The sequence below is a fragment of the Hippocampus comes genome, unplaced genomic scaffold (genome assembly GCF_001891065.2).
Source record: "Hippocampus comes isolate QL1 unplaced genomic scaffold, H_comes_QL1_v1.1 scaffold174, whole genome shotgun sequence".
Classification (NCBI taxonomy): Eukaryota; Metazoa; Chordata; class Actinopteri; order Syngnathiformes; family Syngnathidae; genus Hippocampus; species Hippocampus comes.
The window spans coordinates 4,007,711-4,023,105 of NW_017805983.1; the positions used below are offsets into that span (position 1 = coordinate 4,007,711).

Below are 15,395 nucleotides of genomic sequence, written 5' to 3' on the forward strand. Positions count from 1 at the left end.
AAATTTGGACAAAATGCAGGCAAATGCAGGCATTGTGTATCTTTGAAGGGTGTGCAGTGTTTTGGGGTCTTGGGTTTGAAGTGTCTTAGGTACTATGGCACAGGTGTTAAACTCCAGTCCTCGAGGGCCGCTTTCTGCATGTTTTCCATCTCTCCCTGCTGCAAAACACCTGATTCAAATGATCAACGCATCAGCAAGCTCTTTGGGAGCCTGATAATGATCCCGATCATCGAGGAAAACATGCAGGATAACGGCCCTCGAGGACCGGAGTTTGACGCCTGTGTTTGAATGTCTAAGAGGTGTCATTGCTTGAAGGGTTTTAAAGTGGCACTGGCGCTCGCTTCGGCATAAGTTCTTGTACATGAGGCGTCAGATTCTCGGGTGTAAGATGCCATTGGTCCAGTGGTGTAAGGTGCAGTTGGGTCAAAAGTGTATTGTTTTGTTGAGCCTCGGGTGGAAGGTACAGATGGCTATTTGGGGTTCTATGCAGAACATATTTATATTTTATTCAAATCCTTTCCCTCCCGTATGACGTCACTCTAGTTCCAAATGTAGTTCCTAATATCGGCGATTATTAGTCTTTAGCCCATCCTATTGGTGTGTTGTGGATTGTTTATGCAGCTTGACAACTCTCTCTTGCTCGCTCCCCCCCCCCCAACCCCCCTTTCCCTTTTTCCACACACCACTGTGAGGGCTCATCCATTTGCGTTAGACCAGCCGGCTCCTATTGGTAATTGCCTCTCAAATGAATTACTTGGCTGAGAGAGAGGCTGCAGGACGGGAGGAAATTGTAATTGAACGCTCCTGCTCACTCGGCCTCATGCCAAGTGATTACATCTGCAGTGCAGAGAGACACGTACAGGGGCAGTTACAAAACCAATTCTTCCCCTCCCCCACTTGACGGACCATATTGATGGAGCGTGATTTCATGGATTGAATGGACACGACACAGGCACATGCAGGCTGGGCCACCCTGAATGCTCCCTTTGCTATTTATAAGACAGAGAGGCATCATGTTTGTCTGCACTCCTGTATCGAGGTGGCTGGGGGCTTAAGCAGCTTATTGCTTTTGCTTAGTACTGCAGGACAGCGGACTTGCCAAAAAGAAAAGTTATGGTTCTGTACCGAGAGAGCCTTGGTAACCCTGTATACACTCATGGATAAACAGACCAGTTAATGTTATTAATAAACTGCCTGTTGCTGACCGCTGACAGTTACAAGAGGTAGGGGCATCTTTTGTTTCAGGGATGTCACACTTCGTCGCTGTATTGAACGGCGATGAACCCAAGTACGCCATGTCAGCTAAAAGCGTTGGGACACCTGGTACTCAACATTTGCAGGAGCTTAAAAGGGGAGGACATATGGAGGCGAGCAATGATAAAAGACTTTCTACAGGGTGCCTGCTGTAATATTTGTCCATTCATCCAGAAGAGAGGGCCTAGCTCAGAGTATCTGTTCTAGTTCTTCCCAACGGTGTTTGGTGCAGTTCGTCAGGACTGTCGGTTTTTATACTCATCCAACTTTGGCTTTAAGCTTTAAGCACCTAGTGGACAGGATAGCAACCAAACTGGGACACATTAAATTGCCTCCCTGAAACACAAAGTTGGAAGCATACAGTTGTCCAAAATGTCGAAAGAATCAGCAAGTGTGTCTAAAGGCCAGTCCTAGCTTTGTCATTCAATATGCTGTCTTGTTATCTCTTGCCGTTTTAGCAGCCAGGGCCTGGATGGGGACCCAGAGGGGGGAGTGGGTTCACAAAGCCTGCCCAAGCCAGACATTCACATGATATGACTTGGTTCACAATAGCTTCTATTTTTGTTGATCCACTCGGGTTATCACTCCACTTGCACCCGCTTTTCGCCCCCTCTTTATCCAACACTCTCACTCGCCCCTTCCTACAAAATCATGGCCGACAGAACCAGCCGGGTCAGTGTCAAGCGAAAGGAGAAGAAGGCAGAAAACAAAACCAATGACGAGAAGGAGAAAGAAAAGACCAAATGCGGCAAAAAGCAGGAAAAAGTTGCCAAAAAGCCAGAGATGACCTCTGAGCCGTGTGCAATGGATGAGGACAAGAGGAATGGGGAGGCTACCGGGGCAGCAGCCGCGCAAGTGAAGAAAAATGATGGTAACGGCGAGTTTGAGCCCATTGAACTGCCACCATTTGAGATCGTTACAGGGTGGGTAAGATGCTCGCTTATCTGTTGCATTTGTTCTTTTTCTGTCTGCAGTATTTGTGTACAGTGCTTCATTTGCCTCATGATATACTTTAGCAGAGATGAGCTTGTGGAAAATGATCTTGTTGACATATTCACTGGATTCCTGAAAGATGGAAAGTGGTGGTGAGAAGTACCGAAGAACAATTCTTTGGTAGATTATTGTGATTTCTGAACTATTCTTGAGTGTATTTTTTTCACTTCCCTTTTTGCTTTTACTCACTACATTTGAAAAGAGAAATCTGCACTTTGTACTCCTTATTTTGTCAACAATAGGCTTGTATATTCTTTCAACCTTCACTGATGATGACACAATTTAAAAAAGACTAACCAGAGAGGTAAAGTTAACTGCAATTTAGCTCTTGTTTGACAGAGATCTTGATATCTTGTAAGATTGAAAAAAAAAAAACAGGTACAGCAGCGATATGGATGAATGTGAACCATTCATATTCTCCATCCATGTCCTTAATCAAGAGAACTGTTTGATGTTGTCACAAGCGTTGCATTTTGTGACATCCTACACCATCTTCTGGCATTCAAAAATTCTCAAGATAATCCCAGGAAACACATGAAAGTAGTTGTATTTATTTATTTATTTTTCACTTGTTCATCGCTAATTTAATATTTTGTGTTACTCGGTTCAAACTATGAGCAAAGTTGTCGGAATTTGGAAGGAAGTTGATCACATAAAAGTTGAGCCAATGCCAACTAGTGAATATGTTGTCTTGTAAGTACCATCCGAAAAAAATCACAAGCTTCATGCATTTAAAAACTCTCTCTGCATCATCTTTACTCAGTTATCATTAGCTAATTTACTCTTTTTCTCTTTCTCTGTTTACCACGTTAGCAGAGAATTTGGCAACAATTGTTTTGACAGCATAAACCCAGAGCCAACATGAGCTGGCTAGAACCCTCAGTATAAGCACTGTGGAAATTAAGAAAACAGGGGAATTATGTTTTTGTCCAGAAAAGTTTATTTTTACCATGTTAGCAAAATGGCTATTGAATATAAAGTGGTGTACATTCAATACAAACACGCACACTCACACAAGTAGAGTATCTCTATTTGGAGTTCTTAAGAGTAGGGTGTGTGCCTACTCTTGCCACCTCCTTTTTTATTAAACGTTATTGACCAAAACGCCATTTTTATCATCTCACCCTCTTTGGGATTTGTTCCAAAATCTTGCAATGTGATCAGAAATTGACATATATATTTTTTAACTTCCTACCAGAGAGCAGATGAGCCCATTCTACTTCAAGTTTCAGTTCAGAAATGTGGAGTACTCGTCCGGCAGGAACAAGACCCTGCTGTGCTACAGAGTGGACACGCCAGGAGGCAGCACTGAGCCTTTGAAAGGTTATCTGGAGGATGAACATGCCACAGCTCATGCTGAAGAGGCTTTCTTTCAGCAAGTAATGTGCTTCCCCCCCTCAGCTGTTCACACTGCCTTTATCCCTTTTCCGTAATGGCAGCATCAGTGGTGATTCTGCGCCGGTCTCCAAAGTTACACCAGTGCTTTGTGTTTCGAAGGTCACCCACACTGGTATAATAAACTGGTGCCTGAGTTGCCCTCAAAGCTTCCTGGACCAGAAATTTGAACCCATTTGTGAAAGTACAGGTCGCATTAGTTGCTACAATCAACACGTTAGCAATTGTTTGATGATGCATGTTTTATTATTATTACCGGTATTATTTTTTATTATTTGTACGCTTATCAAAGGAGGTATGTGTATATTATTCAGTTCATTTACTGTAATCAAACAGGTACAGCAGCGATATGGATGAATGTGAACCATTCATATTCTCCATCCATGTCCTTAATCAAGAGAACTGTTTGATGTTGTCACAAGCGTTGCATTTTGTGACATCCTACACCATCTTCTGGCATTCAAAAATTCTCAAGATAATCCCAGGAAACACATGAAAGTAGTTGTATTTATTTATTTATTTTTCACTTGTTCATCGCTAATTTAATATTTTGTGTTACTCGGTTCAAACTATGAGCAAAGTTGTCGGAATTTGGAAGGAAGTTGATCACATAAAAGTTGAGCCAATGCCAACTAGTGAATATGTTGTCTTGTAAGTACCATCCGAAAAAAATCACAAGCTTCATGCATTTAAAAACTCTCTCTGCATCATCTTTACTCAGTTATCATTAGCTAATTTACTCTTTTTCTCTTTCTCTGTTTACCACGTTAGCAGAGAATTTGGCAACAATTGTTTTGACAGCATAAACCCAGAGCCAACATGAGCTGGCTAGAACCCTCAGTATAAGCACTGTGGAAATTAAGAAAACAGGGGAATTATGTTTTTGTCCAGAAAAGTTTATTTTTACCATGTTAGCAAAATGGCTATTGAATATAAAGTGGTGTACATTCAATACAAACACGCACACTCACACAAGTAGAGTATCTCTATTTGGAGTTCTTAAGAGTAGGGTGTGTGCCTACTCTTGCCACCTCCTTTTTTATTAAACGTTATTGACCAAAACGCCATTTTTATCATCTCACCCTCTTTGGGATTTGTTCCAAAATCTTGCAATGTGATCAGAAATTGACATATATATTTTTTAACTTCCTACCAGAGAGCAGATGAGCCCATTCTACTTCAAGTTTCAGTTCAGAAATGTGGAGTACTCGTCCGGCAGGAACAAGACCCTGCTGTGCTACAGAGTGGACACGCCAGGAGGCAGCACTGAGCCTTTGAAAGGTTATCTGGAGGATGAACATGCCACAGCTCATGCTGAAGAGGCTTTCTTTCAGCAAGTAATGTGCTTCCCCCCCTCAGCTGTTCACACTGCCTTTATCCCTTTTCCGTAATGGCAGCATCAGTGGTGATTCTGCGCCGGTCTCCAAAGTTACACCAGTGCTTTGTGTTTCGAAGGTCACCCACACTGGTATAATAAACTGGTGCCTGAGTTGCCCTCAAAGCTTCCTGGACCAGAAATTTGAACCCATTTGTGAAAGTACAGGTCGCATTAGTTGCTACAATCAACACGTTAGCAATTGTTTGATGATGCATGTTTTATTATTATTACCGGTATTATTTTTTATTATTTGTACGCTTATGAAAGGAGGTATGTGTATATTATTCAGTTCATTTACTGTAATCAACCCATTTCACTGAATCATAAATAAATAAAAGAAATTCTTCATCTGTGACAGTGAATACGTGTAAAAAGCAGAGTTCCGTTAAAGGAATCTCGGAAAGCTAAATTGGTTCAGACCAGGGGTCACCAACCTTTTTGAAACTCAGCTCCTTCTTGGCTACTGTTAATGCAGAGGGCTACCAGTTTGATAGTATTCACTTTTGAAATAAATTTCCTCAAACTACCTTCATCGGTTATGATTAATGATGTTCATTTAGGAGAAGACACTGATCACATTAGCGATTTCTCACAATAATTATGAAATAGACAAAAAGGTTATTATAAATATCTGCCAGTGTTCACATTTTCAAATGATCACTTCTACAATATTGCTGGAGTCTCATCACTTGTGAGCTATTTTTGGAATAGGCCCGCGGGCTACTCATGTCGTCCTTGAGGGCTCCCTGGTGCCCACGGGCACCACGTTGGTCACCCCTGATTGAGACGGTGCATTTCTAATTGAACCAGAACCATACTGGTTTGAATGTAAAAAAAGGTACACGAAGTGAAAACTCTTTTCTCCCCTCTTACCTTTCAAGGTACTGCCTGATAGTAACCCCTCCCAGGAATATGACGTCACATGGTACGTGACATCGAGTCCCTGCGTGGCCTGTGCAGCCAAGGTGGCCAACATCCTGCGGCAACGCAAGAAGCTCCGTCTGTGTGTTTTCTGCTCTCGTCTGTTTGAGAGCGAGGAGCCAGCGATAGTGGAGGGGCTCAAGGCTCTGGCGAACGCTGGCTGCAAGCTGAGGATGATGAAGCCCTCTGACTTCGAACATGTTTGGGAGACTTACGTGGAGAAGGAGGACCAGAGCTTCACTCCCTGGGAAGACTGTAAGGAGAACTACGACTACTATATGGAGAAACTGGCTGATATCCTCAAGTAAATGTAAGCCAGCAGATCATGTGCATTGTTTGAAGTCTTTCGATTTCTAATAAAACAACAGAAAAAAAAATTTTTTTTTTTCCTTTCGCAGGTTCACACATGACATGACATGACATGATTTCTTCTCCGGTGGAATATTTACAACTTTTTGGGGGGTGATTTCATTGGAATACACAAAGTTTTACTTCAAGTGTATTTTTTTAATTGTCGTTCTATTCATCACATATTATCCAACAGGCCATAACAGACAGAGAACAAGTTTTGCTGTCACATTTACATTAAAGGTACAGCTCTTGTCTTTAAGATTTATCAAAATTGTCTAATCTGGTGTTTGCTGGATGAGTCGTGCATAAATTAACAGCGATGGGCTTCTGTCATGCAGTGAGGGTAAGGAAGCTGACAAAGTATCCATCCATCCATGACTCCGCTTATCCTCACGGGTCACGCGGGCAGCTGACAAAGTAAATGTTCCAAAATATTTTAACGGTACGTAAATGAGCTCAACAAAAATAGAATCCTACACTTTGAAGCAACCAATAATATGTGCAATGTGCATCAGTGGAGATCTGACTTTTCATTTGCACCGCCAGCCAGTCTCATACGGTATGTTGTTATTTTCATCAACTTTTCTTTGGCTGTTGAACGCAGCTTTCAAATACTTCAACACAGACATCGTCGGCAGATCAGTGTTGAAAGGAAACCAGAGCACCTTCCTGCGCCGGAGGTTTTTCACAGCTCTCCGTTGTCACAACTACAGACATCAAGAGACAAAAAGAGTATTTGGACAGTCTCATTATTGATTATGATACAGCACAAATACCTTACCTTGGTCATCCTGAGAGGTTACCGACAGTGGCGTTTCTTCACTACAAATAATGTCCGCTTCTTCTGCAGGACAAATTTAAAGAAACATAAGTGAGGAATGATCTTAGTGACACAAAATCATTCATTCACCTGGCCTGTACCTTTTGCTAGATCGTTTAGTTTCTCATCCGTGATGTAATCAACCAGTGGACAAGGAGCGTCTGCGGGCAAGAGAGAGGAACTTAAACACGAGTGGCAACGCCTAGACTGAGGCAAGCCATGCTTGCGGTTTCTAAAATAGCAACCAAATGAGTCATCAAATATGAGGAAACAGCGAGTGGCCCGTGTCGCCATACCATCACGGTCTTTGAGTTGAGCCATGGTGAGGAAGAGCTCGGCCTCCTCTGGCCCTTCAAAGTGGTCTGCTGCACAATTAAAAAAGACACCTGGTCACCGTGCTGCCTCACAGGCTCACGTTTGATAGTCCTCAAAATCAGCGGTTCTCAAACTGTGGTACTTGGGGGTTTGGGGGTCAGAAAATAATCAACAAAAACATGATTATATTATATCATTTAAAAAAGTGTATATTAGGTGAAACGATTATGAGGGAATTCCTGGAAGAATTTCTCTCCCGTAGTTGTCCTTGGACCCCAAAAGGTTGAGATCCCTTCTTTAAAATGTCCACCACACCTTTTCTTCTGGTGACTCTGAGAACAACGCAGCCGAAGAAAACAGCAACGATACCAAAGAGGATACAGCCGGAGATGGAAAGAAGCACCCGCCTCTTTAACACTAGAGGTAATCAAAGCCACAAACAAACGTGAGGAAGTACTTGCTGGTCTAATCAAACATCCGACTTCCACACGGAATTCAAAACTTACATAAGTTCTTCGTTGCGAGAGCATCACTGCGTTGGGAGTAAGAAGGTCGCCCGCTCTGAATACCTTGGCAAATGTACTGGCTCTGCACAGGGTCATTCTGGGGTGTTACCGTGTATTTGTCAGATGTTGAGTTCATGATCCACTGGCCTTCCATGAACCTGTTTGATGCGTGGCATATTTCACACACACTAGGTCAGCCTGCATAACCTAATGACATCCACGCCAAGTGTTGCATCTACGTGACAGAGTAAAGGTGGAAAGGGGAAAAGTCCCATCTAAGGAAACCTTGAGCAGAACCAAAACGCTGTGGGAAACCCACCAGCTGGCACGAGCTGGATAAAGAGTTTGAAGCTTATTGTTCTCTCATCATCTCTAATCAGGCTGTTGAATTTTGGACGTCATGCGATTGTGTAAGTGTATATTAGCATTGTCTTTGTAAACAGCACAAATGTAAGTGGCTTAATCTGTTATTACCATTTGAAGGTCCACATTTCCTCGCTACCTTTCACCTCACACATAAGCACAAGACTGTCAGTGGAAAAGACCTCAGACCATCCGGTTAAGACCATTATATTTGCTGATGGCCGTTCTGCAGGGGGAAAAATATCGCATATGAAAGTTTCTTGATGAAACACATAATGAAGGCGATGATTACAAGGGAGATGGAGACACACACCTTCAACTTGGAGCCTTAAAGCTTGACTTTGTTCCGTTTTGAAGATTCTAGTAGTTCTCCCTCTGACTGCTTCACATTTATATGATCCAGTGTTTGTTTTGTCCACAGAACGTATTGTGTAATTGTTTCCAGATACTGAGAGCCGAATGTCATTTTGGTACCACACATACTCCCATCCAGAGGACTGGTTGATGTGACAGCTATACGAGACGGAATCTCCGGTGTGCATAACCACGTCCTCGGGGTCCTGCCCCAGTTTGGCGATTGGTTTGTTGTCTAAGTAGAAAATGGTGATTACATGCCGTCGTTTGCATTTTTCCAAATGCAGTGCTTCTTGGACTTACAAACTGCATGTGTTTTTCAAGAAACAGGACTCACCATAAACCCTGAGGGTCATTCCAGATGTGCAGTTGCTGCTGACAGCCCTGTCTTTGAGCTTCCCCCAGCAGCAGTACTGCCCTTCGTGAGAAGTCGAGGCAGAGCGGATGGACAGGGTAGCTCCATCCGGCCCAAAAGACACCGCGTCATCACTGGGGATCACCCGATTGTCTCGGTGCCACGTATACGTCCAGCCAGAACTGTTGACCATCGTGCAGCTCAGTGTCACACTCTCGGTGGGGAACACATCAGCCCACTGACTGCTTCTCATCAAAGATGGCAGAGGAATTTCTGAAAAGACACACGCGCGCGCGCGTGCGCACACACACACACACACACACACACACACACACACACACACACACACACACACACACACACACACACACACACAGCCCAGTCAGCCATTTTGATTCAAACACTGCATTGATTCCTCTAAAAAGAACAGCGCGTCAGTCAGTTGAGCGCAGACCTTGACCCTTGTTGGCATGTCTATGTCCAAATCTAGCAACGGGATCAGCATACTGATTCAAATCCACACATCTCTCTCTCTCTCTCTCTCTCTCTCTCTCTCTCTCTCTCTCTCCCCATGAATTAAATCCCAATATTCATGGACTGTTGGTAATTGAAAATCTAAAATGCAGAGAAAAAATGACCAAGTTGAAAAACAAAACAGGTCACCACCATCCGCCCCAGTTTAATTTTCACCGCGAAATGTATTCATTTCCGTCCCCTCCCTGCACAGTACCACATCCTGTTTCAACAGAATAAAAACAGCTTGGAAAGGAAGCAAGGTGCACACTAAATGCTGTTCAACTTACAAACTGATTTAAACATGGGTAGATTGTTTCGACTCAATTAAAATTTTTTTCATGTGATTAAACTAAGCATGGTGGACGACTGGTTAGCAAGTCCACCTCACACTGCTGAGGTGCAGGATTTGATTCCGGCCTTCCTGTGTGGAGAGTTTGCATGTTCTCCCCGTGCCTGCCCGGGTTTTCTCCAGGTACTCCGGTCCCCTCCCACATTCCAAAACAGGCTGATTGAACACGCTAAATCAGGGGTCAGGAACCTATGGCTCACGAGCCAGGTGTGGCTCTTTTGATGATTGCATTTGGCTCGCAGATAAAACAAGATATTCTCACTTGTTAAATCCATCCATCGATTTTTCACTGCTCATGTCCCGTTCAGGGCTGCAGTTGGCGGCAGGAGCAATTTCAATTGGATGATACTGGCCGACGTTGGCCATTGCTGGGGAAACAGGTAAATGCCCCCTTTTGAGTCAGCCCGCTTGGTCATTAGCTCAAAGCTAATCCTTCGATGAATAAGATGGCGAAAAGAAACAAAGATGACGAGTATGGTACACTTCAGGACAAATGGACCGAAGGATTCACCTTTGTGGAGAGAACAGGTCTAATTTGCAATGACAAAATACCATCGATGAAACGGTCGAATGTAAAGCGGCACTTTGACACACGCCATGCTACGTTCGCCTCAAAATACCCTGCGGGAGACAGCAGAAAGGAAGCGTGCAAGCTACTGAGCAGGGTGCAAGCTAGCCAGCAGCAACTCCGCGTATGGACCTGGCAAACTGACTATAATTCCGCTAGTTTTGCTGGATTTTTAGCAATCTTGAGGAATGGAAAACCATTCACATTAATAGTGAGTATTATCACAAAATTAAGAAAACGGATGGATGGATATAAAGGATGGATGATTGAACTGAACCTACCGAGAACCTCTTGAGTCACCCTCTCGCTGATGTCCGTCGCTGTTCTTTGACCCCTGGTGGCCTTGCACCAATAGATCCCCTCATCATGAGGGCCGAGTTTGATTCGAAGGGTTTTGTCTGTAGCCACAAGCTTCTTTTCGTCTTTGAACCAGTGGTAAACCCAACCAGACCCCACATGAACTTTGCAGGTGAATGTGACGTTTTCTCCAACATACATCGAGGTCAAAACAGGATCCTTGCTGAGTGATGGTTTCGGGATATTTTCTAAAACAAACACAATAGATGGTCCAATATATCAGTCATTAGTAGGCATTCCCAACTAGCTCTAGTTTCACTGAATTGGTCCGAAAATTATTAGTTTTGTATTTAGTACAAATAATATACAGTATCTTTGGTCATTTATCTATGTCACTGATGTTTAATCATAAGCAGAAAAAAATTGCTCTTACGCAAGATAGCAGGAGGTATATTTAACCTAGGTATCCACCTTTGCCATCCGTGTACCTTGGTTGGGAAACACTGATCTACACTACATACATCTACGAAACATTTTTACCAGATACACCAAAAAAAATGCAAACAGTTATTAAAGGTCAGGACAATTTTGAAGACTTGAAACCTTTGTAATGAACAGCACGGTCATTTGTTACAAGAGACAATCCTTTAACTGTTTGCTAAGACTTCAGTGTGTTAATTCTTTTGTTTTATACATGGAAATGAACAAAAAATAAGAAACCAAAGCTCTAATGTACATCGTATGGCCACAAAACATTTGCTGGAAATCGTTGTGAAACCTTTTTCATGAGAGTTGAATGTACTTATCAACAAGCGTGCTTCACATTAAGACAAGGAGAAACAAGTCGCTCGGTCTTCACCGGGCTGCCCAATATTGCATAAGCCCTAAAAAAACTACAATCTGTCGATTTGTACAGAATCAGAAGGGAAAACACTCTTTGTATTTAAAAATATAAATAAGAAGCCGAAAAACATCCTTTACCGTAGACTGTAACACTTGTGGTCTTGCTGAAATCAGAGCTGACTCCCCTGGACTCGAGGTGTGCTTTGCAGGCATATCTTCCCCCGTGGGCTCGAGAAGCAGAGGTGATGTTAAGAAGAGATCCCCCGAAGCTCAGAACCAGTGCCGGGTCCTCTTGGAGCGCCATTCCGTTTCTGTGCCAAGTGATTGTCCAGTTAGGTCTGCCCACGTCACAAATGAGCTCCACGCTTTCCATTTGAAAGACGTCTGACCAAGAAGTCCGCAGCTTCATGGTTGGCGTGGGTGGTTCTGAAGTTAGACGAGTGGCAGTCAGAACAATGAAGAAAGGAGAACGGCATGTATCCAACAAGCCATCAAGTCGTGTGTCATGCTTACCAGAGACCTCCAGCATTGATGTTTCACTCTGCTCTGTGTAGAAAGGATTTTGTCCTCTCTTGGCTTTGCAGTAGTATCGACCACTGTCGGACACTGTTAAAGAAATTATTCTAAAACTGTTTTCAAGAGATCCATGGATTTGCTTGTCATTTTGGTACCACAGATAGTGCCATCCAAAGGAAATGTTCATTACGCACTGGAAGGTGACAGATTCTCCAGGGAACATTTTCTGCCACTTCGAGTTAAGCACCAACATTGGTTTGGGCTTGTTTGCTAACCGGTAAGAAGGGATCACAAATTAACATTCATATCATTTTCAATAAAGAGAGGACGAGAGAGATAGGAAACTTACCATAAACTTTCAGTTCAATTAGGTTACTGTGGATGGACTCGCCCTTCACCTCGTGATGAGCTTTACAAGAGTACTTTCCAGATTGCGCCTGAGATTCTGCGGTGATCGTGAGTGCCGCTTGGTTGGACAGATTGGACGAGACATTTTGGTCTACGTCATACAAGCGCTGGCCATTTCTGTACCAAATGAAGATCCAGTCAGAGCTGCTGTTGACACTACATCCAAAGTCTGCTTTCTCAAAGGGGAACACGTCCCACCAGGGGGACTGCAGTTGCAGTGATGGGACTGGAGGCTCTGAAAATATGTGGAAATAAATGCAATTTAGTTTGACACTTGGTAAATTTCACTAAAGAGAAGTTGAAACCAGGAAGTACAGTATTTCAACTTCACCCTAGTTTGGTTGAAGATTATTGAATGTCAGTCTCTTCAATCCTGCTTTTTACACCTACAGCAAGCGACAGCAGTAGGTTCCTTTTTGTAATGTACATCTTTGCGCATGATTACGCATGTACATTACGAGATGATAAGTGTGTTAGTTCGGAAGTAAGATCATTTGTTTACTGCAAACACATCGGGATTGGTACTTTGTTTCGACAATATTTTTCTGTTATTTGTTGCTCTTACTTTCTCAATATATTATACGTGTTTCAATGTTTTTGTATCATTTCAGAAGTGTGTTTAAAGACCTTGAAAAAAGGGTGTCGTAAAATGCTATGGAAGCGTGCCGTGGCTGTATTTATTATTTCTCATATGCGGATTTCATTTTTTGCGGTCGCGATCTGAAACGGGACCCCGGTTATGATAGAAGGGGGGATTAATGTATACGACGGTGGACTTTCTTTCTGTTCCTTTTGTTCATTTACCGCTGCACATTCTCATTTCAACCTTGTTTTCAGATCGTACTCACCATAGACAGTCTGCGTCTCAGTTGATGCTTCACTCGTTGGCGTCTCAGTTGATGCTTCACTCGTTGGGAAAATGTTTCTGGACATGGAGGTGACTGCCAGAGGGGAAGAGATGACATCAGTAATAATTTCTGTGCAATTCTTCTGCAAACGTTGTGAATATCTTCTTGGAGTCGAAATGGAAAACCAAAATTGAAACAATCAGGCCACTTAATCATTTCGTGAAGTAGTGTGCCTTGGAGGGGAAACCCTTTTTGTTGTCGCTCCTTTCCTCACCATAGATCGTCTGGTTTTCAGTTGGCGGTGCACTGGTTGGCACATTGTCCATCAACATGGAAGTGACTGGGTAGTTGGGAGATGATAGCACAGTTAATTTTTCAGTTTAAACACATTGCGACAAGAGAAAGATGGTTGTTGTAATTTTGGAGGGAGTAAATTGCATTGCAATAGAATGATGTGCTCGAAAAGTCGTGCCTTTTTGACTTGGACTTCAAATGCCAGACTATCTTAAGCCTTATAAGAATATGCTTTCGATTCAGGTGTGTTAAGAGTGGATTTGTCCCCATAATGGGGTCCACGATGGGTCAGGCTGACATCCTTAAATATGACATAAATTCAATATAAACCTTAAAAAAATCTTCACGTGAGTGGGGAAAGCCGATCACCTCCTGAGTCAATGAGTCCGTTTGACTGAGGCTGGGACCCGGTGACAGTAAAGCGAAACGGAATGGGAGCGAACCAGGAAGGAAGTGAGCATATTCTCACGCTTTTGCCGCAAATATAGAAGCACCTGCATGTGTTGCGTGTTCTGATAATCACATCTAACAAGTCAATAGCCACAATGACAATGACAAGGATGGCAGTTTGCAACTGCACTATAGCTAGCACATGAGCTTACAGTTAGCCTACGTTCTTCTAATTCTTCATCAATAACTCTTTCTTGTGCTTTGTATTTTGCATCAGTCTGGATGTCCTCTGGCACCACGTTGCCTCTCACAGGTCCATTTTAGAACTACAACAGACAATTGGCTTGGGGCAAGACACTCCAGATTGTCAATGGAAATATCATTGTATGTCGTGTGCTGCGTTAATAGTCATGAGTACATCACACACTAAAAGAGCAGTCAAACCACACTTGCTGATTTTGTTCTATTATGTGTAGGGTCTCTCACATTTTAAACTTCAGTTCAGACAATAAACACTGGTATGCAGAGCCAGCTAAAGAGCAACATCAAATAAAAGTCAATATGAGCACAAGCTGCAGTCTCAGCCTTAGTCCTACTGAAACCTGCACGAAAATGAATAATCACAGATTAAAAGGGGATCACAGGTGGCGGGACAATTTGGAAATATGGTAAAATAATATGAAATCCAGACAATAAATATAGCACAAAAGCCTGTCTCAGGAAGTGTCACTCGCACGAGAACAAAGTACTTCATGTTTCATCTGTGTAACTTCCTCAACATGTTTTCATTTGGTTCTGCTTTACCTCAGATTCGACAACATAAATTTCGAAGAATACAAAGCTGAATACTTGGGACGCACGAAAAAAGAGAGAAATGCATACGGACACCTTCAAGCTCAGTTTCGTCTCATACATGTATTTCAAACAGTAAAGTTTCTCACCATCCTCATAAGCCAGAGCAGAACAGAGAGCAGCAAGATCTGTTAAAACAAATGGAGATGAGCACTCTTTAACACGTCTCTTAACGGATGGATACACTCAGACTTACGCATGACACCAAAGACCTCGATGTAACCCATTTTCCATTGAGTGGCACATGCAGTGAAGTGATGCAGTCGCTGTGCGCTGAAGCTCAATAAAGGAAACCCACTGAACGGGCGTGTGAGCAGCAGCTTTCCTCCATGAGCCACATCTGCTTTTTCATGTTGTACTCCAGGAAATGAGTTAGTCAAGCACGTTCAGACCTCGTCTTCTCAGCAAAAAAATGCCACTTCCAGCTAGTCTATGAGGACATCACGCGTAAAGATTGAGCCACTTTACTTTGTATGATGGTCATTTTAATTGGAGCTAAATACTATACA

The 15,395-nt window shown here is 42.9% G+C and overlaps 2 protein-coding genes across 5 annotated transcripts; one reads left to right on the top strand and one right to left on the bottom strand.

Annotated features, from left to right (window-relative positions):
* Window positions 1–1,855: 1,855 nt before the first annotated feature.
* On the top strand, window positions 1,856–6,551 carry apobec2b (apolipoprotein B mRNA editing enzyme, catalytic polypeptide-like 2b). Its single transcript, XM_019891499.1, has 4 exons — window positions 1,856–2,177; window positions 3,446–3,626; window positions 5,902–6,251; window positions 6,340–6,551. Exons 1-3 carry the CDS (start codon window positions 1,906–1,908, stop codon window positions 6,247–6,249), a joined length of 801 nt encoding a protein of 266 aa, XP_019747058.1. The 5' UTR covers window positions 1,856–1,905; the 3' UTR covers window positions 6,250–6,251; window positions 6,340–6,551.
* Window positions 6,453–15,268, bottom strand: LOC109528638 (hemicentin-1). 4 transcript variants are annotated; one of them, XM_019891495.1, is made up of 17 exons: window positions 15,083–15,268; window positions 14,976–15,014; window positions 13,625–13,690; window positions 13,351–13,443; window positions 12,444–12,737; window positions 12,092–12,364; window positions 11,717–12,004; window positions 10,720–10,983; window positions 8,988–9,278; window positions 8,610–8,885; window positions 8,408–8,522; window positions 7,934–8,091; window positions 7,743–7,844; window positions 7,409–7,474; window positions 7,214–7,273; window positions 7,074–7,136; window positions 6,453–6,999 (listed from the first exon to the last, which is right to left on the bottom strand). In XM_019891495.1, exons 1-17 carry the CDS (start codon window positions 15,111–15,113, stop codon window positions 6,932–6,934), a joined length of 2,547 nt encoding a protein of 848 aa, XP_019747054.1. In that variant the 5' UTR covers window positions 15,114–15,268; the 3' UTR covers window positions 6,453–6,931. The 4 variants fall into 4 exon arrangements, with proteins under 4 accessions (XP_019747054.1, XP_019747053.1, XP_019747056.1 ...); XM_019891494.1 differs by having other exon boundaries at window positions 7,409–7,477; window positions 15,083–15,267; XM_019891497.1 differs by lacking the exon at window positions 12,444–12,737 and having other exon boundaries at window positions 7,409–7,477; window positions 12,092–12,119; window positions 13,358–13,443; window positions 15,083–15,267.
* Window positions 15,269–15,395: the final 127 nt, after the last annotated feature.